Genomic DNA, 24,262 nt, shown 5'->3' on the forward strand with positions numbered 1-24,262 from the left:
GCTCACGGAGAATGCATTGACAGCCTTAAGGAGCATTAATGACTTGCAGCTGACGGGGGCAGAGTTTCTGCAGACAGGAGCATGAGCATTTTTCTCCGTGAGGTAAACAGAGAGAGAAGATAAAGGCTGCCCACGTGCTTATATTACTGAGATTATATATGATACAAAGTGGGTTGATTACCAGTAAAGCCATCCTGTAAAGACAAGAAAGCAAGTATTATATAACGGAATCAAAGAAGTTGCATAAATAGTAATCAGGTGAATTAGGGCCTATATGACTTTCCCTCTCTCTCCTCTCCAGAGTAAAATGATTAAGGCAAACAACATGAGTAGAATTTGAGATCTAAGCCCCTAAAACCAGATCATGTCTGATTTCAGATTGATCGACTCTATACAGACGTCCACACATTACAAAATCCATATAATATTCATATCAGCACATTATTAAATATGATGTCTGACCTCAGAGTCTCCAGTCTGCAGTGTGGACTCTCCAGTCCGGCACAGAGCAGCTTCACTTTTTTTGAATCATGCAGGTTGCTGTCACTCAGGTCCAGTTCTGTCAGATGGGAGTTGGACTTCAGAGCTGAGGCCACGACTTCACAGTGAACCTCTGTCAACCAGCAGAACCTCAATCTGAAGAAAGAATAAAGAAGAAGTTGAACTACACAGCTGAGACCAGGGGCCCTGGTCTCGCAAACGCACTGATTAGTGCTTGTTCGGTGTTTAACGGCGGGCACTAGTGCAATTTAGAGGCGTGCCCAAACCCTCTGCTATTCTCCCTGCCGCGCAAAATGCCTGTGTGCTCCATGCAAAATCATGAAATGGGCGTGCTTATCACCTGTGCAGGCAGGAATGATGCAGGCCACACTGATTGGTTTGATTGATGTAAAGCCCAGACCCTGGGCATCACATCAATCAAACCAATCAGATTCCCATCTCTCACTCCCTTTAATACCGTTTGTGGGTGTGGAGAACCCGGCAGATATTTGTATTATCGATCATAATCATTTTCACCTCATAATTTTCACATAAATCACCCAAATGATGTTATTTTTTAATGTGCACTCCCAGGAGTATCAAACAGGTGTTGTCTATTCAGTTTAAGAATGGCACTTAACTGTTCCTGCAAATGAACTCTATCATTATCTATTTATTTATTTACATTGCCAAGAGAGAATGAAAGATATACTGTATAGAGATAGGGAGAGAGAGAAAGGGAGGCAAGGGATTTCTCAGATGAAGGCAGGTAATACAATAGGGCTTATTGTATTGTAGCCTATATATTAATATCTTTTCTTCACTCAGTTTAGGCTCAAGCAAATACTGAAAAGTCAAATGGAACTAGCAGCGCTCACAGGTCAAGTTTGAAAAGCGGTAATTTAGTGCTTGCACGTGTTTAGCGCTGAGCGCACTGCAAAATGGGGCCGTGCTCAAGTGTGTTGACATCTCACAACAATCATCACATCATTTAAAAACATCTGTGATTTGCAGCTTTTAATTGATGCAATTCTGGTTCTTTGGTTGGCTGGAAAATAGAAACGTGTTTGCAACGAGGAAACAGAGACATTTGATTGACAATAATATTGCAAGTAGGCTACAATGTCCAAGTTTTCTCAAATCATTTCCCATTAACCCCTATTTGTAGCCTATCTTTTTCCTGAGGGAGGGAGATGGGAACTGACAGATGTATGTAGGCTACTCAAAGGGGGGGAAATAATTGTAGACTAATATTATAGTAGGCTATTAATTGGCATTAAGGCATTGGTGATTAATTAATCTGGGCGATGCAGTATGGTGTAGTATGGTGTGCGTGTGTGTACACGCGTGCGGTTTCGGAGAGAGAGGGGGGGTATAATCAATCATATTAACAAAACATTTTCACCTCATAATTTTCACATAAACTCCCAAAATAATGTTATTTTTTAATGTGCACTTAAGGGAATATCAAACAGGTGTTGTCTATTCATTTTAAGGATGACATTTAACTGTTTCTGCAAATGAATTTGAATGAAATTGCACGATGGACAGTGTAATCTCCATGCGTAATTTGAACATCTCCACAGCATTGCATCAAACATCACATCAACACCATCACATAACAATAACACTGGGCCCTATCGTGGCAAAAGCGGTAATTTAGCGCTTGCGCCGGGCGCAGCACAAATTAATGGCCGTCCCCAAATCATCTGCTATTCTCTGTGATGCACAAAATGCCACTTGTCCCAGTGCCAGTGATTTATGCAGGATTAACTCTGGAAATTATTCAGAGGCGTGCAGGCTTGGTGTGGGCGGTATCATCCACACAACCAATCAGTGTCGCTCCTTTTATTCCCTCCAATTCATTTGCGCAAATGTCATATGGTTGTCCACGTGCATTAGACATTTTGTTCATATAAATAGGCTATAACATACACATGTAAAAATATTTGTTTCTTTAATAGGTAGGGATGTGTGAGAATTTAATTCTAGCCTATTTCAACATGTCAAAATTGTCCCAAGTGCCAGGTTCATCTTAATAGGCTATTGCATGCGTGTAATTGCAGGGAAGGGGGTTACTGTATCACTGGCCCACACAATTTGCTCAAAGTAATCTACTAGGTGTGTGTGTGTGTGTGTGTGTGTGTGTGTGTGTGTGTGTGTGTGTGTGTGTGTGTGTGTGTGTGTGTGTGCGTGTGCGCACACACAAGGTTTTGGAGAGAGAGAAGGAGAGAGATGGGGGTTAGCCTACTGTAGAATATCAGACGATATTAGCATGATTGTGGCACTTTACATGTGATAAACGTTTTTCAGTGAATAATAGTTGATTGCCTCACTGAGTAATCTGCTGTTACCCAATTTTAGCAGCAGAATTTGATGTCCTGGCATTTGTATTTTAATGGAACATCCGTGCGCAAAGAATTGTGCGCATGCTGACGATAACAGAAGGCAAGGATTGTGGGGACACACCTGGTTTGGCTTAGGGCACGCCCACACCTGTGTTTGGCCCAGACGCTGGCGCAAAACTGGAAGGTGTCGTGCCAACACACAAATTGGCACTTGTGTGAGGCGGACGATAGCATAAGATGCAGGGAAGATAGCATAAGACACGCGTTAATGCGCGCAAAAAGCGGATAGCGCTTGTACCAAGATAGGGCCCCAAGGATTCCCTGTGCACTGCTGGAGCAGTGCGTAGAATAATGGTGGTAAACCCGCTTTTCAGAGCTCTAAGCGCAAAGAATTGCACGCACAGGGATGATAGCTAACGTGAGGATTTAGCATGGCCACGCCTGGTTTACCATATGGCACACCCACAGATGCGCAGGGGCGGAAAACCCGGCGCAAAAGTGGGCAGAATGGTATGCAATCCAGGGAGCGCAAAAAGCAAATAGCGCTTGTACCAAGTTAGGGCCCCAGGGCTTCAGAGCTGAGACCAGGGGCTGGTTGTACAAAACACCTTGAGTTGAGATTTAAGGTGTCCATTATCCTTTTAACCTTAAGGAGAAGATTTGGGTGTTTTGTGCAACCAATTTTATTGTATGGACTCAGGGCCCTATCTTCCGACAGGCGCTATCCCCTAATAGCACTTGCGCACCTGTTTGCGCGTGCCTTAAGGCAGGGAAGATAGCATTCCGCCTTCCGCCAATTCATTTCCCTCTTTGGGATGTGATAAAAGTTTCTCAGTGAGTTATAATTGATTGCCTCACTGAATTATCTGCTAATACCCAATTTTAGCAGCATAATTTGATGTCCTGGCATGACAAGGCTGTGCGTAATGACATATCCAAAAGGGATTTTACTTGCACTGCGCTGCGCTGCACGGAAATTATGGTGCGCAACCCAGCGCAGAGAGGTATTTGAGGCGTAAGAGGTCCTTTTCAAAGCTATTCGCCCAAAGTAATTGCGCACTGCTGATGATGGCATAATGCCATCTATCACCACATTTTAGCGCTGAAACGCCTGCTTTGGCTTGTGGCAGCCAATGCCCAGTACAATTATCACAGGCATACGCTTGTGTCCGCCCCCAATTTGCATTGCGCATGGCGTTAAACGAGCGCAAACGCTAAATTAGCACGTTTGGGAAGATAGGGCCCTCAGACTCTAAGGAAAATCTTAACTCAAGGTGTTTTGTTCAACCGGTCCCAGGACTTCAGAGCTGAGCAGAGTTCACAGATAGAAAGACTGTTTACAGATTTAATGTAAAATGAGAAATTATCAGACCAGCATCCTAATCAAAACCTATTAAGCACTCCTCCTCCTCCTCCTCCTGACCTATACTACTACTAATAAATAATAATAATAATACTAATAGCAATAATTTATACTATAGAATTTGACATTTTCCAAAAGTGATGAATGTATAATATAAGCATAAACCAAACAGAAAATAATACATGAACGCAATTGTATCATATTAAAGCATTTCTGTAAAAAACAGATTAAGAAAATAATGAAAAATGATGGAGATTTCAGTGTGAGCTCCACAGGCTGTTCATTTGTGGTAAAACAGCTCAGTAGAACAGCCTGACACCATTAGAGTCAGTCTGGCTTCACCACAGATTTAGTTGGGGTTTAGTAACTTTTAAAGTTTTGAGCCTACAGCATCATATTTACCACTTTGTCAGCTCGGTCATGTGACTCTCTGTAATTATGATATTTCTAACATGAGCTGAAGGCAGGAGAAGACTGGGGGAAACTTTCATACACAAATCAACTTCATTGCAGTAGTTAGGTAGCTACCAATCATGTCACGGTGCCAGAGTCTGCATGGGAGATTATTTCCTGGTGTGCATGCATTCACACACACTGATTTCAATCACACACACACACACACACACACACACACACACACACACACACACACACACACACACACACACACACACACATATATATATATATATACATACAGTTTCTATATAGGCTATAGTGTATATAGGTGTGTATATATGTGGTTTATATAATACATTAGTATTATTACTATTGTCTTTTAAATGGGCACTAGGATTGGCCGACCCCCCATCGACCTCTGAGCCTTCTACATCGGATCATCGTGATTAATTATCTGTTCGAATTCAATTGTTGCCGTTTTAATAATAAAAAGTACCAAGTCCACTTACCGTGACGCGTGGGGGACGCGCCGGTGACATTAAACAAGCGCACCCAGTTCAGACTCAGAGAAGCCTCCCCTCCCCCGCTCTAGTGCTTCTCTGCACTGGGTGTGCTTGTTTAATGTTGCCGGGGCTTCCCCGCGCATGAGAAGTCAGTTCTTTTGTTGTGAACACTTTTAAGACAAGACAAGACTTTCCTGTTTTCAACCCAAAGTGAGTCTTCAACTGTGAATTTAACTCGCAGTGTTTCCAAAGTGAAAGTTGAAGTTGATACAGCACTAGCAATATTGAACGGCGCAAAACAAATAGGCTAACGTTAACGTTACATATCCTGACCAACAACGTGTGTGTGTGTGTGTGTTGAATTTAACTAGCTGGCAGAAAACTGACAGAATTACTGGCGGATATAACGTTAGATTCGGGTGGGCTTTTGAACCTAATGAGAGAGAGAGTTGAGGAGACTGGAGCGAGTTGAGAGAGAAATACAGCAGCAGCAGCAGCAGCTAGGCTACTGCTAGCTGTTACAGCTGTAGCTGCCGCTCACTGCTTGAGTCGCCTGGCTCTGTGCAGTAGCGTATGGCCCATTTCCACCTCTCTAAGTAGCCTGCCTGTCGTTCTCATGAAGAGCTCAGCTGTCCTGCTTTTAATGTGCATTGCAGCGGCGGATGGCATAAATGACGATGCCATCGTTAATCACGATGTTTGACTGTGAAACATTGTATACATCTGTATCCACTCTGAAGGAATTTTAATTGTTTTTTTAATCATCTTTATTATAACTAGCAGGATACCCGCACCTTGCAGTGTATCGAGTAAATGTTGTGTTCTCTGTATGTTCATCCTCTATGGACTGTGTCTGCAGCCAGGCTGGCCAGCGTGGACAGACAGTTCCCCAGCCCCATAAATCTTGTTAAATTGGTCTGAAATAGCTCCTTAACAGATACAAAAATATGACCATATATGTGTTTGATGTACATACAAATAACTGCAGCAATCGGATTAGTGAAACACGCATTTAAAAAAAATTGTGTTTTCCTTCTTTCTGGTTTCTCCTCTGACAGCCTGAGCTCACCTCACAGAGGCAGTCAGACTGTGGGCGCTGTGCCCCCGGATGAAGCCACGGTCTGCGTGACGTAAATTCCGTCATCAGAGGGTGTGCATACAGGCTCTCTGCAGACAACCGCCTACACTACTTTTGTGACTGGACGGACATGTCTGGTGGAGGCTGTGCATTTTCTTCTATTTTTTCCGCGTCACGTCAGGGGACGCGCGCCTCACACTTTTAAAACCGCTTGTCTAGACTGTTCTATACTGTTACTAACGGAGTACTAACCGAGCCTTCCTGCAGTTCCTCACAGCTGGGATCAGTCTCTGTCGCCCCAACATTGATGTGTTGTAGGCCTCCAGGTCCAACACATCCAGAACCTCCTCTGACATCTGCAGCATGTAGGCCAGAGCTGAGCAGTGGATCTCAGAGAGTTTACTCTCTGATCTGTTCTCTGACTTCAGGAACTTTTGGATCTCCTGGTGTACTGACTGGTCATTCATCTCAATCAAACAGTGGAAAATGTTGATGCTTCTTTCAGGAGAGGTTAAGAAATGTGCATCATTCTCCCTATCACTGTTCATCTCCTTCAGGTTGCTGATGGCTCTCTGGATGCTTTCAAGCCTGCTCTCTGTCTGACCCAGCAGGCCTCGTAAGAGTTTCTGGCTGGACTCCAGTGAGAGGCCATGAAGGAAGCGGACAAAGAGGTCCAGGTGGCCATTTTTACTCTTCAGGGATTTGACCATGGCTGTCCTCAGAAAGACATCCAGGGATTGTTCACCATCTTCTTCTTCTTTTTCTTCCTCGTCTTCTTCTTCTTCGTCTTCTTTCAGGAATGTCTCCAGCACCCTCTCATCCCCGTTTGTGTGACAGTGAAACATGTAGACAGCAGCGAGAAACTCCTGAATGCTCAGATGGACAAAACAGAAGACCTTCCCCTGCTGGTACAACACACACTCCTCTTTAAAGATCTGTGTGAAGACTCCTGAGTACACTGAGGCTGCTGTGATATCAATGGCGCACTCTTTCAGGTCGGCTTCATAGAAAATCAGGTTGCCCTTCTCCAGCTGCTCAAAAGCTAGTTTTCCCAGAGAGAGAATCATCTCCCTGGTCTCTGTAGTCCAGTGTGGATCTGTCTCAGCTCTCCCATGATACTTGATGTTCTGCTGTTTGCACTGAACCAGCAGGAAGTGGATGTACATCTCAGTCAGGGTCTTGGGCAGGTCTTTTCCCTCACTGGTTTTCAACAGATCCTCCAGAACTGTAGCAGAGATCCAGCAGAAGATTGGGATGTGGCACATGATGTGAAGGGTCCGTGACGCCTTGATGTGTTTGATTATTCTTTTGGCCTGCTGCTCATCTGTGAATCTCTTCCTGAAGTACTCTTCCTTCTGTGGGTCAGTGAAGCCTCTCACCTCTGTCACCATGTCAACAAACTTTCCAGGGATCTGATTGGCTGCTGCAGGTCGTGTGGTTACCCAGATGCGAGCAAGGGGAAGCAGATTCCCCTTGATGAGGTTTGTCAGCAACACATCCACTGAGGTCGACTCTGTAACATCAGTCACAACCTTGTTGTTCTTGAAGTCTAGAGGAAGTCGACACTCATCCAGACCGTCAAAGATGAACACAACCTGGAACTCGTCAAACCGGCAGATTCCTGCTTCTTTGGTTTCAGGAAAGAAGCGATGAAGAAGTTCCACCAAGCTGAACTCTTTATCTTTCAGCAGATTCAGCTCTCGGAAAGTGAACAAAAATAGGAATTGTATATCGTGGTTGGTTTTGTCCTCAGCCCAGTCCAGAGTGAACTTCTGTGTTAAGACTGTTTTCCCAATGCCAGCCACTCCCTTTGTCATCAATGTTCTGGTTGGTTTGTCTCTTCCAGGTAAGGGATTAAAGATGTCTTCACATCTGATGGTTGTTTCTGGTCTCACTGGTTTCCTGGACGCTGCTTCAATCTGTCTGATCTCATGTTCATCATTGACCTCTCCACTCCCTCCCTCTGTGAGGTAATGCTCTGTGTACATCTGATTCAGAAGTGTTGGGTTTCCTGCTTTAGCAATGCCCTCAAACAAAAACTGAAACTTCTCCTTCAGACTGGATTTGTGTTTTTGTTGTGGATGTTGAGTTTCTGAAAGAACAAAGAACAAACAAAGAACAACAGTGAGCAGATGTTTTGGTAAACATGATAAATGTGAACATTTCCTGGTAAATGTGTATCTCCACTCCATGACATCTCTTCAGCTCATCAGTGGTGAGCGGACAAACACGTCCTGATTGTGTGCAGCTCAGTGTGAAAGACAACTGGTGTGGTGCTGTTTTGTTTCTCAGTGTGCACTAGGGTTGTGCGATGTCAACAAAATAGCCATCGGGATGGTTCTACAGTGAAACTTCACGATGGACGATGGCATCGTTGTTGACGGGGGGGTTGAGGGGTTGGGGGGTTGGGGCTGTGTGTGTATATATGTGTTATGACAGCAGTGCCTGCCTGGCAGCCACAGCCCAGAGGTGTGTGAATGCAGTGGATAAATGCTACTACTGTAGGTACATTTAAACGTGTTTCTGATGGCCGCAATGAGCCTCGTTATTAAAATCTTAAATACCTGTTTGCCGTCGCTTTGTCCTTTGATCTGCGTCTCCCTCTTTTTTCTTTTTTCTCTCGCGTCCTGCTTACTGTCAAAGCGTCCTCCTGCTCCTCCACATGCTGCAGCATGTGACGCATAATGAGCTGACCACCTGTCCTTACTCTCAAACGTTCATTTTGGCGAGCAGGGAGTGGGTGAGTTCGTAAATTCATTCTGATGTTCTCTACACTAAATGCGAGCGACTTCACGCACGGTCCAGTTTGTGCCAGAGTAGCCTCAACGTGACACTCATCGGTCATTCAATGGCTGATGAGTCTCGTGTTGAGGCTATGCCAGAGTGCGCCCTCATTTGTCTATGACAGCCGCCCGCTCCTAAACGGATATGCTGCTGAGTCTCTCCCGAGTTAACGTGAATAAACATTCACAAAAGAGTGTTCTTAAAAGAATCAAACACTCAAAAATGATTTACTGTCATAGCAAGGTTTTCTCTCATTTCGAGCAACAGCTCCCTTTTAAAAGTCTGTCAGTGTACAGGACAGGTATCTGTGCTTGGTGTGACAATATCACCGCATCATGTCAGTTGAACATGATTAGTAGCCTTATCTTATCTTTAATCATATCCATAACATTACACTTATGGAGCTCAGCACAGAGTAATGTTCTGGTGAGCAGGTCACTCAGCATGTGGAGAACGAGAGAGAAAAAAACTAAATGAAAAAAGACGATAAGACGTGGATCAAAGGACAAGCGACGGCAAACAGGTTTGTAATTAAAAAAACTATTAACGAGGCTCAATGCAGACATCAGAAACATGTTTAAATATATATGTACAGTAGTAGCATTTATTCACTGACAAATAGTCTGAACACACACTAAACTCACTGCTGTGTCACACATCTCTCTGCTCGCCATGCAGGAGCCACTGTCTCTCTTTCTCACACACACACACACACACACACACACACACACACACACGTTCGCACACACACACACACACACACACACACACACACACACACACACACACACACACACACACACGCACACACACACACACACGCACCGAGACACAGAGACATTTTCTGTACAACCATCAGCCACGACAGCTGTGCATGCATGAAGTTTATACTTGTTCTGTATGAACAACTGAGTGCTAAACGAGCTGCCTTATTTTGAGCAACCTGCAACTTTTTCAGATCAGATTGTGAAGCAGATCAGATTGTGAAGCAGATCAGATTGTGAAGCAGATCAGATTGTGAAGCAGAGGACCAGATTACAGGGCAGTATTCTAAATGGGAGAGAACCAAGGAATGAAAAACTGATTTGAGTATTGAGACAGAGTAGAGAGACAGAGCTGTGGAGGCTGTTGCTTAGAGTGCTGGGTCTCGATAAACGGTGCGCTCAGCGTCCAGAACACTGTACCTATTTCAGTTAGTGTATGCAACTAGCTGATAGGACCCCACTTCAAACAAACCGAACTATCCCTTTAAAGCTGTTAAATACTCTTACTCCTCTGCAGCTCCTCAGCCAGTTCCTCCTGCTTCATTCTCCTCAGGAAGAGCAGTGTGATGTTTAGAAAAGCCTCTTTGCTCCTCCTCGGCTCTTCCTCCACACCATCCACCTCCTCCTCCTCCACCCTCTGACTCTCTGAGCATTCTGCCTCATCTGGACTCAGAACCCTCCGGAACCTTCTCAGCTCCATCTTCACAAAGGTGACGATGTTCTCCTCAAGCAGCTGGAACAGAATAATATACATATTAAACCTTCATACTAAAATCTGCAGACAAAATTACATCCATCTTCAGAGACTGAAAGCCTGCACTGATCTAAAGAGTGCAGCAAGGAGATTCAACATGATCTCACAAATAATTATGGAATAGAAATGTTGACCTACAGCACAAAGCCTTCTAGTTTCACAACAATGGCTCTAAAATTGTTGAATGTGATCAGTTTCGGCCTCAGTCCACAGCTACTTCCTGGTTACTGAGCTGTGACCACCGAGTTGCCCCAGTAGCGAGACGATATTTCGAATCCCACATAGGTTACGCCAAAACCACGCCCAAAACTCCACACTTGAAGACAGGCTTGCAGCTCTGTCACAAGACAATAATTTCTAAAAGACATAGCCACTGAATTATATATAGAAAAATAACAATAATTAGGAAGTCTATGTCCATCAAACATTTGGAAATAGATATTTAAATAGATAAACAGTGGATCAAGTAAACAATGGATAAAGTAAAGCTCATTTTAGGCACTAAATAGGGACAAATGTCATAATAACTATAAGATCTGACCAGACTGTCTCCAATTAGGTCTAAAGCAGCATGGTGCTTGCAGTGATAGGCTATAAAAGTTAAAGAATGCCTACCTCAGATAGCCTATATTTATAAATGAGCTTCACAATACAATAAAAAAATATCAAGAGGCAAATATCAAAGGGACAATCTATTTTTGTGTGGAACACACAGAGGCCTTTAGAAAAGATCCATACATTTATAAACGTGGACACAGTGGACCGGCTACAATGGCAAAAGAGCCTGGTCATCTATGCCCAGGATACACTTGCAGGATTTAGGCTCCTCGGCAGAACATCCCTTAAGGAAAAATGGAGAATTTTAAAATGAATATAGTAAAACATTTCATTACAAAAATAGAGAAACAAAGGGGGCTGCAGTGGCTGCTGTCTCAGGTTGAGATTATTTTAATTCCCAGTTGTAGACCTCGTTTCTCTGGTAGTCGTCGGTGTCCCTCTTGTATTTTTGCAGTTTAATGTTGAGAAGCTTCTCCTTGTATTGCCGGACTGTATCTTTTATGGAGCTCTCAATTGCCGGGAAGTTGGGTACCATTTGTGCACCAAATTATGCTAATTTATTTGTTGGGTTCTTTGACAGGAATGATGTCTTTAATTCAGATATGAATACACACTTGTCTAAGATCATTAAGTGGTACAGATTTATAGACGACATCTTTTGTATTTATAATGGAGGTCCTGAAGATTTGGCATATTTTGTAACTTTGCTTAACAGCTTTGATTGTAACTTGCAATTCACGTCCAACCACAGTTATGACAAAGTGAGCTTTTTAGACATGTGGGTTTTAAATAAAAATGGCTCTCTTTTGACAACTTTATATAGGAAAGAGACTGATAAAAACACTCTTTTGTCGGCTTCAAGCTTTCACCCTAATCCTTTAAAAAAAGCTCTCCCCATCAGTCAATTTTATAGGTTGAGAAGGATCTGCCACTCCACGGAGGACTTCAAAGAGAAGCCTGTGGACATGAAAAATAGATTTCTACAGCGGGGATATCCACCTCTGTGGATCGATCAAGCTTATGATTTGTCTCTTAAAAAGACACGCTCTGATCTATTAAAGAGTGCAAAAAGACAAAATAAATTCTCTGTCACGTGCATCATTCAATATTCAGTCCGCTCATACGATCGATTTTTAATAAACATTGGCATATCTTGAAGTCTGACCCTGAACTCTCTCATATTTTTGTTGATCCCCCACTTTTTGTTAGCAAAAGGGGGAAAAACATCAGGGATCTTGTGGTCCGTGCCGATTTTAAACCGAAGATAAGATCCAGTGGACGTACACAGACACGCTTGCACCCTCTTCCCAACGGCAACTACCGATGTGGCAGCTGTGCACAGTGTAATAATACCACAAAAACCAATCAATTTTCCCATCCTCACACAGGTAGGACTTACCCCATCAACATCATAATCACGTGTGCATCCACACACGTGATTTATATGATACGCTGCCTATGTGGACTAGCCTACATTGGGAAAACCACGAGAAAACTGAAACAGAGAATCAGTGAACATAAAAGCACAATTCGCAGAAATGACCGGGATTACCCCATTGCTGTGCATTTCAATGACGCTCACCATGACATTTCCACTTTGCGCTTCTGTGGGATGGAGCAGGTCACCCTGCCACCTAGAGGCGGTGACCATGATAAACACTTAAAACAACGAGAATCTTATTGGATCCACACCTTGCAGACTCTGGCACCGAAAGGACTCAATGACGAACTGTTATTCAACATGTTCTTATGATCCCCCTTTGTTTCTCTATTTTTGTAATGAAATGTTTTACTATATTCATTTTAAAATTCTCCATTTTTCCTTAAGGGATGTTCTGCCGAGGAGCCTAAATCCTGCAAGTGTATCCTGGGCATAGATGACCAGGCTCTTTTGCCATTGTAGCCGGTCCACTGTGTCCAACGTTTATAAATGTATGGATCTTTTCTAAAGGCCTCTGTGTGTTCTACACAAAAATAGATTGTCCCTTTGATATTTGCCTCTTGATATTTTTTATATGTATTGTGAAGCTCATTTATAAATATAGGCTATCTGAGGTAGGCATTCTTTAACTTTTATAGCCTACTGTATGACTGCAAGCACCATGCTGCTTTAGACCTAATTGGAGACAGTCTGGTCAGATCTTATCCACCTTATTTCTAGCTGCCTTGATGCCTGATGGGTGCTTCTTCCGCTTCCGGTGTAATAGACTGTTTTACAGTCTATGGTTTTAACTTGACAAAAAAAACATCTATGAGGATTTTACAGCAGAGCCATTCTGCTCTACAGCCGTGTCGTTTGGGTGCTGGGATAACATAATGCATTGTGGGTAGTCGGCTACTGTGGCTAACAGACATGGGACCAAGTCACTTCGGTCCAAGAAGTCTCAAGTAAGTCCCAAGTCATTTGGTCCAAGTCTCAAGCAAGTCCCAAGTCATTTTGTTTTGGGCAAGTCAAGTCAAGTCAAGTCACAGGTTTTGTCAAGTCAAGTCAAGTCGAGTCCTTAGTTAAGGCAAGTCAAGTCCCAAGTCAAGTCACTTTTTTTCCCTACGCCCAAATACTGCAGTCTTACCTTTCTTTATAAAGAAAAAAGACATGGTATTAATACCTGTCTAATAGTGGTGATATTATTGGCCAATTTACAGTATCTAACCCATTCAAAAAGTATGACGAATTTAATTTGTGTTCTAATAATTGATATTCAGTGAAATAAATGTAATCAAACAAAAGTCAAATAACTTTATAAACGCTTATTTATTTCTGAACTGCTTCTCAGTAAAAAAATCTGCCACGTCAGTTTAAACAGTGAATTAGTGACAGGCTGACATACTACAATGTAATCAAACAAAAACAAATAGCTTAAACTTAGAGTATTTACCTCTTCTCAATCAAAACATATTAATATAAACAAGGCTGGAAACCTAGCATATAATGTATATGCCAGTGCAGAAAAGCATTGTTGACACACACACACACACACACACACACACACACACACACACACACACACACACACACACACACACACACACACACACACACACACACACACACACACACACACACACACACACACACACACTCAGCTGACAACATGTTCCTCTCCCCCCTCCAATCCAGGGCTGACACATACATTTGCATAATGTCCCATGATGCATTGTGGTTGACAAGGAAGCAACCAAATTAAGCTAAATAAGTGGTAGATAGTAATATTTATTTTTACCAATTTTTTTACCACAAGTTGTAATATTTCAATGTTGGCCAAAATAAAAATAAAAAAATGTACTATATGAATTAACACCCTAAGTCTAAAGCACATTTTTAGGGGGGGTATATATACATCTCACAACTAGAATAAGTTGTAGGATGATTGGGAACTTTGGAGACCGTGTTGCGCAAGCTTGTGCATAATATTTTAAGATCTCTTGGCGTGCTCGCAGTCTACAGATCAAACCGATAGTCTACGGGCCTGCGCTGGCCCACCGCTGGCCAAAAGTATTTAATAAATATTTCCTCTCAATCACTGTTAAACAGTGAAACACTGACAGCCAGACTACAACATCAAACGTTGTTAGATTCCGCCCCTGTCCCTTCTGCCTGTTTGAAGAATATTGCAGCTGTGTGCAATCCAGTGAGATGATTGATTGACGGCCAGTCATCCAATCACGACAATGCTATAAGGCGGAGCATGACTGGATGACAATTGTCATTGGATGACTCAGTCATGATCCTCCTTATGGGATTGTGGTGATTGGGTGACTGGCTGTCTGTCAAGCTCCTCTCTCCGTCTCCTCCCAATGCCGTTCCAGCTTGCACTCGCCATGCACTGACTGACGCATACCGGACAGACAGAGAAACTTGGACAATGTTACGTTATGATTTAATTATTTAAACAGACAAACACAAACAAGTCATCCAAGTCATCACCTCTCAAGTCAAGTCTCGAGTCTTTAACTTCCAAGTCCAAGTAAGTCTCAAGTCATTTATGTTTTTGTCAAGTCAAGTCACAAGTCATCAAAACAGGGACTCGAGTCGACTCGAGTCCAAGTCACCAAGTCTCAAGTGCCCATCTCTGGTGGCTAATGCTAGCGGCTAGCATAATAGTTACTTTACATGGCAGTAAAACGCCACTGAATGACCAAATTGATTTAACTTTTAACCATTTCGAGTAACATTGTTTCCATACGGACCCCCAGCATTGGTTAGTTGTTTATAACGTGACTATATTTATAACTTTCATAACGTCCTCCAGTTTCCGGTTTATAATTCGGGTCTGCAGCCGAGTATAACAAAGGAAATGGCAAGCTGCAACAATAAGTCACATTAAACCGGACCTTGTACCCACAATTATTTGTTACAGTGGGGCATTCAAAAATAAGGTGGACAGTTATTATGACATTTGTCCCCATTTAGTGCCTAAAATGAGCTTTACTTTAACCATTGTTTACTTGATCCATTGTTTATCTATTTAAATATCTATTTCCAAATTTTTGATGGACATAGACTTCCTAATTATTGTTATTTTTCTATATATAATTCAGTGGCTATGTCTTTTAGAAATTATTGTCTTGTGACAGAGCTGCAAGCCCGTCTTCACGTGTGGAGTTTTGATTGGCTGTGACAGAACAGCCACTCCTTATTTAAGCAGGCTTCATCATGTCTGTAACCATTTGTTTGTAAAAGGTCGGTGACCGAAACGTCACAGAATAAATTCATATTTGCAAGTTTGGACGGTGTGCGGGACTCCCTTCTTTACAATTGATGGACAATTCTGTTCCTGTCCGACGCACCTGCCCGAAAAAGAGATGTGCGGAGCTCTCCTTCTAACTTGATGGTGAAGTACGAGGTGTTTTTGTGTGTAGCTGAAGTAAAATGTGTTATTTCTTTTCACACCGTAAATACGGAGTCCAGGTCTGTTGGATGCTCCTGGGCAGAATGACCACTGGAAACCTCTGACCTCTCCTCGACTCTGTTGAGAAGACATGATGTATGACGTCATATAAGGTGTCACACACACACACACACACACACACACACACACACACACACACACACACACACACACACACACACACACACACACACAATGAACCCAACTGTGTAAATGCTGCTCTGATTGGATGTGATGAAGGATCGGACCAATTCTACATACATAACTCTGACTGTTCTTTTTATACTGCATGTTTTGATGTTTCTCTCTATAGCTTTACCATTTTTTTTTTTCAGGGTGACCTCTTAACTCATTGAGTGCCAATGACGACAGCTGTCGTCAATTCAAATACTGACGTAGAGTGCCAAAGACGACGATTGTCGTCAATTGCGTTTTTTGACGGGGGGGGGTCCATCGAAGCCAGATCTATGTCCTGTAACATTTTGGGACATGTTGAATGTCTATAACCTATTTTACCGAGCCATTAGGTGGCGACAGTGCTCTCCAGATGACAGAAGTGTCAGGAATACAGCTTGACAAAGCCGTGATCAAAGACAAACCGCGCTCATGCTGCAGACAGAGCCATCATGTAGATGGCTCTGGGCTGCTTGCCAACAGCAATCAATCCGCGCACACAACTGCAGCTCCTCTGCCTGTCTGTCTGTCTGCATAGTTTCTTCACACGAGTACCCACCAGAAAGGCAGCACCCAACGCCGAAGGGCCAACCCTTACCTGCAGTCGCGTTGGGCATTTCCTCATTGCTGCTGTGAGCTGCCAGGAGCCGCGCGGCGCAAAAACAGAGGCTCCGAATAGACTTTGTGCGTGTGGGGAGGAGTTGGCAGCTGACTCGGGGAGAGGCGGGGAGAGGGGGGGGCAGGGGGGTGGGGCGCGCATGCACCACAGAACTAAACCAGGTCACATCATCAGAAAAGATTAGCTAGAGTGAGTGAATGTGCTTGAAATAATGCATTTCACAAAAGGCTGAATATCTCAGCTTCCTGATAGAAAAGCATATTTTTGCTGTTTTTGACCTATCTTCTCCGGCTGATAACTAAAGAACGGAAAATGGTATCAATAAACTTTTTTTTGCTGATGATACAATAGAGTCTCCTTGTTCTTTTTGCGTGTTCGGTGTTTACATAGTAATATCACACAATATTCTGTGGGCCTCGAGAAATCACTGAAAACGCTCTGAAACTCTGGCACTGGGAGCGTCCGTTCTCCAAAAGTGGCTGGCACTCAATGAGTTAAGACCAGTCCAGGGACAGCAGATGTAAAATAGCCTTCTGGCTAACTCTGGTGCATTTACATTTTATGTTAATTAATGTGCATTGTCCCTGTTAAATAAACCTAAATAAATAAATAAATAAATAAATAAATAAATAAATAAATAAATAAATAAATAAATAAATACCGGTAAATAAATAAATAAAATAAGCATCTGTTGTTATCATCAGTTTCAAATAAATACCTCAGATCAGTAGAGTGCTGTCCATCTTTGAAGTTAAAAGGGTGAGACATAGACCGGTCACTCTTCATGGACACACAGCTGGGCTCAGGGGAGTCTGCTCTCTGCTGCTGCATCCTGAGAGAAACACATTATGAACATTGTGAAGGTATCTGTGTCTTTATGAAGAAGACAATCAGGATGGGCTCTTCACAGGTTAGTCGGTTCAGGAGAGGCAGGCACACAGACTGCTGGGGCTTGGCCTGGTAGCTAGGCTGCTGCTGGTGCTTGGCCTGGTAGCTAGGCTGCTGCTGGGGCTTGGCCTGGTAGCTAGGCTGCTGCTGGTGCTTGGCCTGGTAGCTAGGCTGCTGCTGGGGCTTGGCCTGGTAGCTAGGCTGAAAATCTATGATGCTGAGGAAGCTCTCATCATCTCAGGTAAAGAGCTCCTCAGCCAAGGCTTAACGAACACTTGCCTGCAAGCTGCCTGTCTGGACTCATGACTAGAACCACACACATTTTTATAAAACATTAGGTTTAGGCAAGTACAACAATGTGGTTAGGGTTAGGGTTTGGTTATGATCGTGGTTAGATAAGAAAACCCTAATCCTAACCACATCTTTTTTACTTGTCGCGCATTTTCAGGAATAGTAGAGCAGATAATTGCAAATATAGCAAGAATCGTTCAAATAGTGATACAAGCATGAAATTTGGTACATATACTCTTTAAATCCCACTCTTTTCAAAAATACCGCTGGCCACGCAAAATTCCAAGATGGCGGCCCCAAAATCCAAGATGTCCGCCCAAAAATGTGGTTTTTCCTTTATAACTCGAAATGCATTGATTTTAAACCCCATAAATGTACTAAAGGTGAATATAAAGTTGGGTATTGCGGATCTTTTGGTACCAGGTGCATGTCTGTATCTATTACGGTTCTTGAGATACAGCATATAGGTACCTTTACAGACTCGGGAGAGCAAAAAATGTGTACCATTGATTGTTGTTAAGTTAATTTGGTAATATGAAAATGTTATTCATATGCAATAGAGTGAATGTCAGCACACAACCAGGGCACACTGGTGACATCACTGCTGTGTAACTCAGCATGGGGTTCAGTGTCAGCTGATCTAGATATACAGTACTACTGCTTTATTAGACTTGTAGTTGTAGTAGTTTAGTTTAGTGTCCCAAAGGCTGTCTGACAGCCCCATATCCATTAGCTAGTAAACCGTAGTTGGTAGTTAGTAGATATAGTTAGATAGCCGCAGCTGAATTGACAGGGTGTGCCAGCGCGGGAGAGCCGAGCCAAGGGTAACGGGGCTTCAGTTACCCGGAAGGTGTACAGATCACACGGTACTTAAATGGCATTGGATGAATGATCGGGCTAGGTGTAGGTTAACCAATAATAACTGAACCTAGTTGTATCCCATACAAGAATGTGTGTTATTTGGTTAATGTGGTAAAAGGATAGCCCCTCGGCCTTAATCAAAACCCAAAATGGCAGATTCAAACTCCATGTTTGCGAAAAGACAAACTGACTGGTCTAAATGTTGTCTTTGTCAAAAAGACAGAACAGACGGAGACCTAACATCACCTTGAACTCATTACACCCTTGAACATGATGGCTAAAAAACAAAAAAACAAAAAAAAAACTATACAATCTATATCTTAAATAACGTATGCAGGCAACGAGCTGTGTATTGTGTAAGCTAGTATCTTCACATTTAATTGTCATCCTCTAAGAGGATGATTCCTCTTCAATTAATTATCTGACTGCACTGCATGTTGAGCGTTGCGCAGCGTTAATTGACGATTGAAACGTATCAATTAGACATGGTAATCGTAAGTGGATGGCACGACCTAGTTCATTTCAGACTACTGTAGGTCTAGTCTTTAGAGATGAGGGGAGACATCTCGCCTGCCACTTGGACCGGCGGGGTCTCCCTGTCAGAGTGTCCGTCCGTGCCTCTGCCAGTGCAGGCGGCAGACACACAGCCAGTGCGCCCTGCTGTCATCCACTGAAACACGCGGTCCGCATGGGGATAACCACATGGGGAAATGTGAATAAGTGTTGCGCAAACTTCGCCAGCCAGGGGAATGCATTAGTCTATAAATAGCGCATTTAATCTTGTCGGTTATTTAATGAGCGTCGGTTTAGTCCCCATTTCAAGCAAAGCAATGAAAAAGTTAGAGAGAGAATACAGATCAGCATGTTCAGAGGTTCTTTTTCTCGCGATATAGTTTTTCATCTCCACGACACATATCGTCACGTTTTGATATCGCGCGATGATATGATATGATATGATAGAGAAATAACATGTGACCCCCTTATGAATAGAAAAGACTTTCTTCAGTAGGGAGGTGGCCTTTTGAGCGATATGCTGCAGGAACTGAGCTGTAGGCCTGTTAGTGGGCTCTGTGTTCACCAGATATAGCCCATATCTGTAGCCTACTTAGCTCTTCTTCAATTTTCATTATTCATTGTTTAATTTGAGTCATTGTTTGTTCAGCATTAATTTGCAGCCTTGTAAATACAAGCTCACCTCAATACTGTAGGATATCAAATCAATCATATTTCCTCATTGCAATATAACCAGTCCTCTTACCTTGTGTCTGAAGGTCCAGGTTCATTACTGAACTCTGGAGGTATGCCTTTAGACCAGTCAGTCTTCATAGACAGACAGCTGGGTACTGGAGACTCTGCTCTCTGGCGGGTGGGGGGCGGTGCTGTTGAAAAATGTAAGAGTAGATTTTAAATGTAAAAAGAAATGGGCACCACTGCCCTCGGGGGTTTGTAGAGGTACTGCAGGGGGTCCCCCAATTTTCATCAAAATAAATGTGGAATTTTTTTAAATGCATTTTAGACAAAGATAATAATATTGAAACTCACAGTCTAACCAGTCCTCTTACCTTGTGTCTGAAGGTCCAGGTTCTTTCTTTTTTTTGTCTTTCTTTGGTCTTTTTTTCCAGGTTCATTACTGAACTCTGGAGGTATGTGTTTAGACCAGTCAGTCTTCATAGACAGACAGCTGGGTACAGGAGACTCTGCTCTCTGCATGTGGTGCTGACCTCTGCAAACACAAATGTTTGATACATATCATCATTCGCTCTAGTAAAGACATACAACTTCTTGCAACGTTGCACATTTTGAGTCATTGTTTGTTCAGCATTAATTTGCAAGCTCACCTCAAATACTGTAGGACAGGGGTTCCCAAACTTAAGAATGTCACGGCCCACTTTGAAATCTGAAAATCTTCCGGGGCTCACCCAACCCTTTAACTCATTCATGGCCAGTTTAGGACTGCCAATATTTAGCACAGGCCAAAGATTTTCATAATTGTTGGTCATCTTTCAAGACCCACAGTAAATTATCTATTAGCACCAAAGTGATTTGCAATACCTCAAAATGAAGATGTACGTCTCTGGGTTCACCAGGAAAAAAAAGTGAGCTTTTAGCATGTTCTGTACTCTACTTATAGCCATTTATATACACCCTGTTTTCACCCAAAAGGTCTCCCTGAGAAAATAAACAGGAGAAAAGGCAATTTTTGTAAAAGGGCACAATCTCAGGCAGAACTCGCTCTCAATTCTTTTATTTTGAACTGTATTGACATCAGACATGTAAATATTATTCGTTAGGACACAAATGACAAAAAATATATATATATATATATATATATATACACATGAAGTGCTTTTTTTTTACATTCAACAATACAGTTTACTCTGAGTGTGCAGACAGACACACAGACAGACAGACAGACAGACACACCGACAGACAGACAGACAGACAGACAGACAGACACACACACACACACACGATCCCCCTTTTAGATTTCTAACCCCACATAGGATAAGCAATAACCACGCCCTGTGGCGCCGGGATTGGCCAGGAGCAACACTGGAGGGCACGCAGCCCAGCGATTTCATGAACCAACTGAATAGCTCTTGAGAACGGACAGCGGGCTGCTGTGACTGCCGCTTCTGCCTTGTTAGCTGTTCGTGTGTTTATTTTGTTTTGTTCTGGTCCACCCGTCCTCGTCCATGTCTCCCTGTCCTATCCTCCCTGCTATTTGATCGTTCCCGTTTTCCCCTCGGCTATTCAACACGTCCTCACCGCCCTCTGATCGATCATTTCCTCATTCCTCCGATGATCAAACACATCTCTCTGGATTACTTTCTCCCGTTTTCTCCCGGCTGGCACAGAGGAAGGCGACCAGCTCGTGCAGCGCGCCGAGGGGCGTTTCAATGGCGTTTCTTCTGTCTGCACAAAGAAGCGTTTATCCGTTTTCTGATTTTCCTCCTGCTCAATTTCAAAACAACAGCTGCGGTATGTGTTTGTTCACGTGTTGTCTTAGATGCTAGGGACCTGATACTATGTCACAGGCTGGGGAAGTGTTTGAACTAGGCGCTGCACTAATAAAAACAAAAACACGTCAAACACGTCATTGGCGGGGAGGGCTATTTCTGATAACACGTCAAAGACGTCTTTGGCGGTGAATGAGTTAATCACAACTCTGATCAACACACGAGACTAAGATGATCTATTTCCCTGTGTTTTTTATATTATATATTTTGTAATTCATTAACAGAGCAGGTGAACTTGGCCGTAAGGGAAATTGATAATTCATCATCCACATAGAAAAAACATTTAAGCAAAATACCCAAAAGCAGATTGTCAAAACGTTCTTCCCCCTTTACTCGTCAGAAGTATTTTCAGGCATAACACATTTGTTGAGACAAAATGTGATGAGCAACAACAGAAGAAATCAATCCACAAGCCATTAATGCTAGGCTGTGAAAAATGCTACCTTATCTGTAAAGGGGAGACTTGTGGTACCCATTAAACCAATTTTCATTCAGATCAATTGAGCTGAGAGGTTAGGGGACGCCTTTGAAATAGTTTTCCCTCGCCAAAATTTAACCTATGTTTGGAGCGTTATTTAGCCCCCTTACAGACAAGCTAGCATATTATGCTTGGTAGCAATGGATGCTTTAGGTCTTCTAGGTTCTTTTGATAACAGGATCTCCACTGTAGCTTTACAACTGATCCTTCTACAGCCATTTGATTGCCCGCGGAAATCAGGAGTGTTGGCAGACCACTCGCGACCCACCTGCAGTACCTCCACGGTCCACTAGTGGGCCACAGTTTGGGAATCAGTGCTGTAGGATATCAAATAACATTTCCTCATTGCAGTATAACCAGTCCTCTTACCTTGTGTCTGAAGGTCCAGGTTCATTACTGAAGTCTGGAGGTCTCTCTTTAGACCTGTCAGTCTTCATAGACAGACAGCTGGGTACTGGAGACTCTGCTCTCTGGCGGGTGGGGGGGGATGCTGTGGAAAAATGTAAAAGTAGATTTGAAATGTAAAAACATTGGGCACCACTGACCTCGGGGGTTTGTGGAGGTACTGCAAGGGGTGCGCCAATTTTCATCCAAATAAATGTGGAAATTTTAGAAATTCATTTTAGACAACAATAATAATATTGAGACTCACAGTCTAACCAGTCCTCTTACCTTCCAGGTTCTTTATTTTTTTCTTATTTTTTTTCTTTTTCTTTCCAGGTTCATTACTGAACTTTGGAGGTTCATCTTTAGACCGGTCACTCTTCATAGACAGACAGCTGGGTACTGGAGACTCTGCTCTCTGTCTGTGGTGCTGACCTCTGCAAACACAAATGTTTGATACATCATCATTAGCTCTAGTAAAGACACACAACTTCTTGCAACGTTGCACATTGTCAGTTTTTCTGACATCTGGAGTTGTTGATAACATGGTCTGTTGATAAGTGTCCAGGATGCCAGGTTTTGCATCAGTGGTATCCACGGCAACAAATAAGGAAAGATGGCCCCTCCCATTGAGCTCTTTGATGCAGTCCTGCACGTTACAAACTCGTGTAGTCCCACTGAGCGCGCTCAGTCAACGTTGGAGCTGAATAGACTTTAGAACTGATGCCATCATCACCGTACATTATCATCATCATCATAATCATCAGCATCATCAGGTTTACAATGTGAGTGTGTCAGGTCTCCCAGGAAGCTGTTTCAAGCTTTTGAAGGAGCCTGATCTCATACAAGGCCTACAGGTATCAATGGACAAACATACATACGTAAAACACACGTATCACATGACGCTTAAAGGGCCCATATTTTGCTAATATAATGTATTATTATTTTATTGTTGGCCTCCAGTAGAGTAACTTATTGCATCATTCATAGTTCAAAAAACTCATTGTTTATCTTGTACTGGCTCTCACTGCCCCCTTCAGTTCAGCCTCTGTCTGAAACGCTCTGTTTTAGGTCCTGTCCCTTTAAGAACCCCCACCCTCCGGGAAATACTCCAGGCGGTCAGGAGGAGGCGTAACTGCCTGCGCCTGTAACAGAGATCTCCGTGGTAGTCTATCAGCGGAGACCTGCTGTGATTGAGTCCTCACGGTCCTCATGGTCGTCAAGTCGCCTTCGAAGCATGAAATGCGATTATAACGACCTAGTTGTGTGGCTTAGCCTTCCCAAATGTTGAGGGTAGTTTTTTAGAATTTAATACATAGAATTGGGAACGTTACATTCAATTTCATTCAGGCTGCCTGGCACTCAATCGCCACCATTTTCCCCCGGAGCTTCCACAGGAGGAGGGAGGGTGGGAGGAGGGAGGGTGTAGTGACGCACATACAGTAGTGGAGTCACAGCCAGGTTGGAGAGAGCCTGGTGACGCGGGGTTAGGTTGACAAGTCTGCAGTGTACTGGAGCAGTCAGAACAGGGAAGGGAGGGGCAGGGGGGACGGGTGAAGGCTATGGCGCGCGCGCACTGCCGGCCCGGGCTAGGCTTGTCATCACCATGGTAACAAGTCCTACCTTA

At 43.2% G+C, this 24,262-nt stretch overlaps 1 protein-coding gene across 1 annotated transcript in view; it reads right to left on the bottom strand.

The window, feature by feature from the left end:
• Positions 1–24,262, bottom strand: part of LOC310791542 (NACHT, LRR and PYD domains-containing protein 3-like) — a gene marked incomplete at its 3' end in the record, with an annotated part of 520,630 nt that overhangs the window by 423,287 nt on the left and 73,081 nt on the right. The window contains exons 3-11 of the mRNA XM_083653215.1: positions 22,924–23,072; positions 22,621–22,741; positions 20,316–20,476; positions 20,012–20,132; positions 17,432–17,545; positions 15,923–15,998; positions 10,227–10,452; positions 6,424–8,263; positions 463–636 (exon numbers count right to left, since the gene is read on the bottom strand). Coding sequence (XP_083509341.1) covers positions 463–636; positions 6,424–8,263; positions 10,227–10,452; positions 15,923–15,998; positions 17,432–17,545; positions 20,012–20,132; positions 20,316–20,476; positions 22,621–22,741; positions 22,924–23,072 — 2,982 coding nt within the window. The remainder of the gene's footprint in view (positions 1–462; positions 637–6,423; positions 8,264–10,226; positions 10,453–15,922; positions 15,999–17,431; positions 17,546–20,011; positions 20,133–20,315; positions 20,477–22,620; positions 22,742–22,923; positions 23,073–24,262) is intronic.

The sequence above is a fragment of the Poromitra crassiceps genome (assembly GCF_964638095.1).
Source record: "Poromitra crassiceps genome assembly, chromosome: 16".
Lineage (NCBI taxonomy): Eukaryota > Metazoa > Chordata > Actinopteri > Beryciformes > Melamphaidae > Poromitra > Poromitra crassiceps.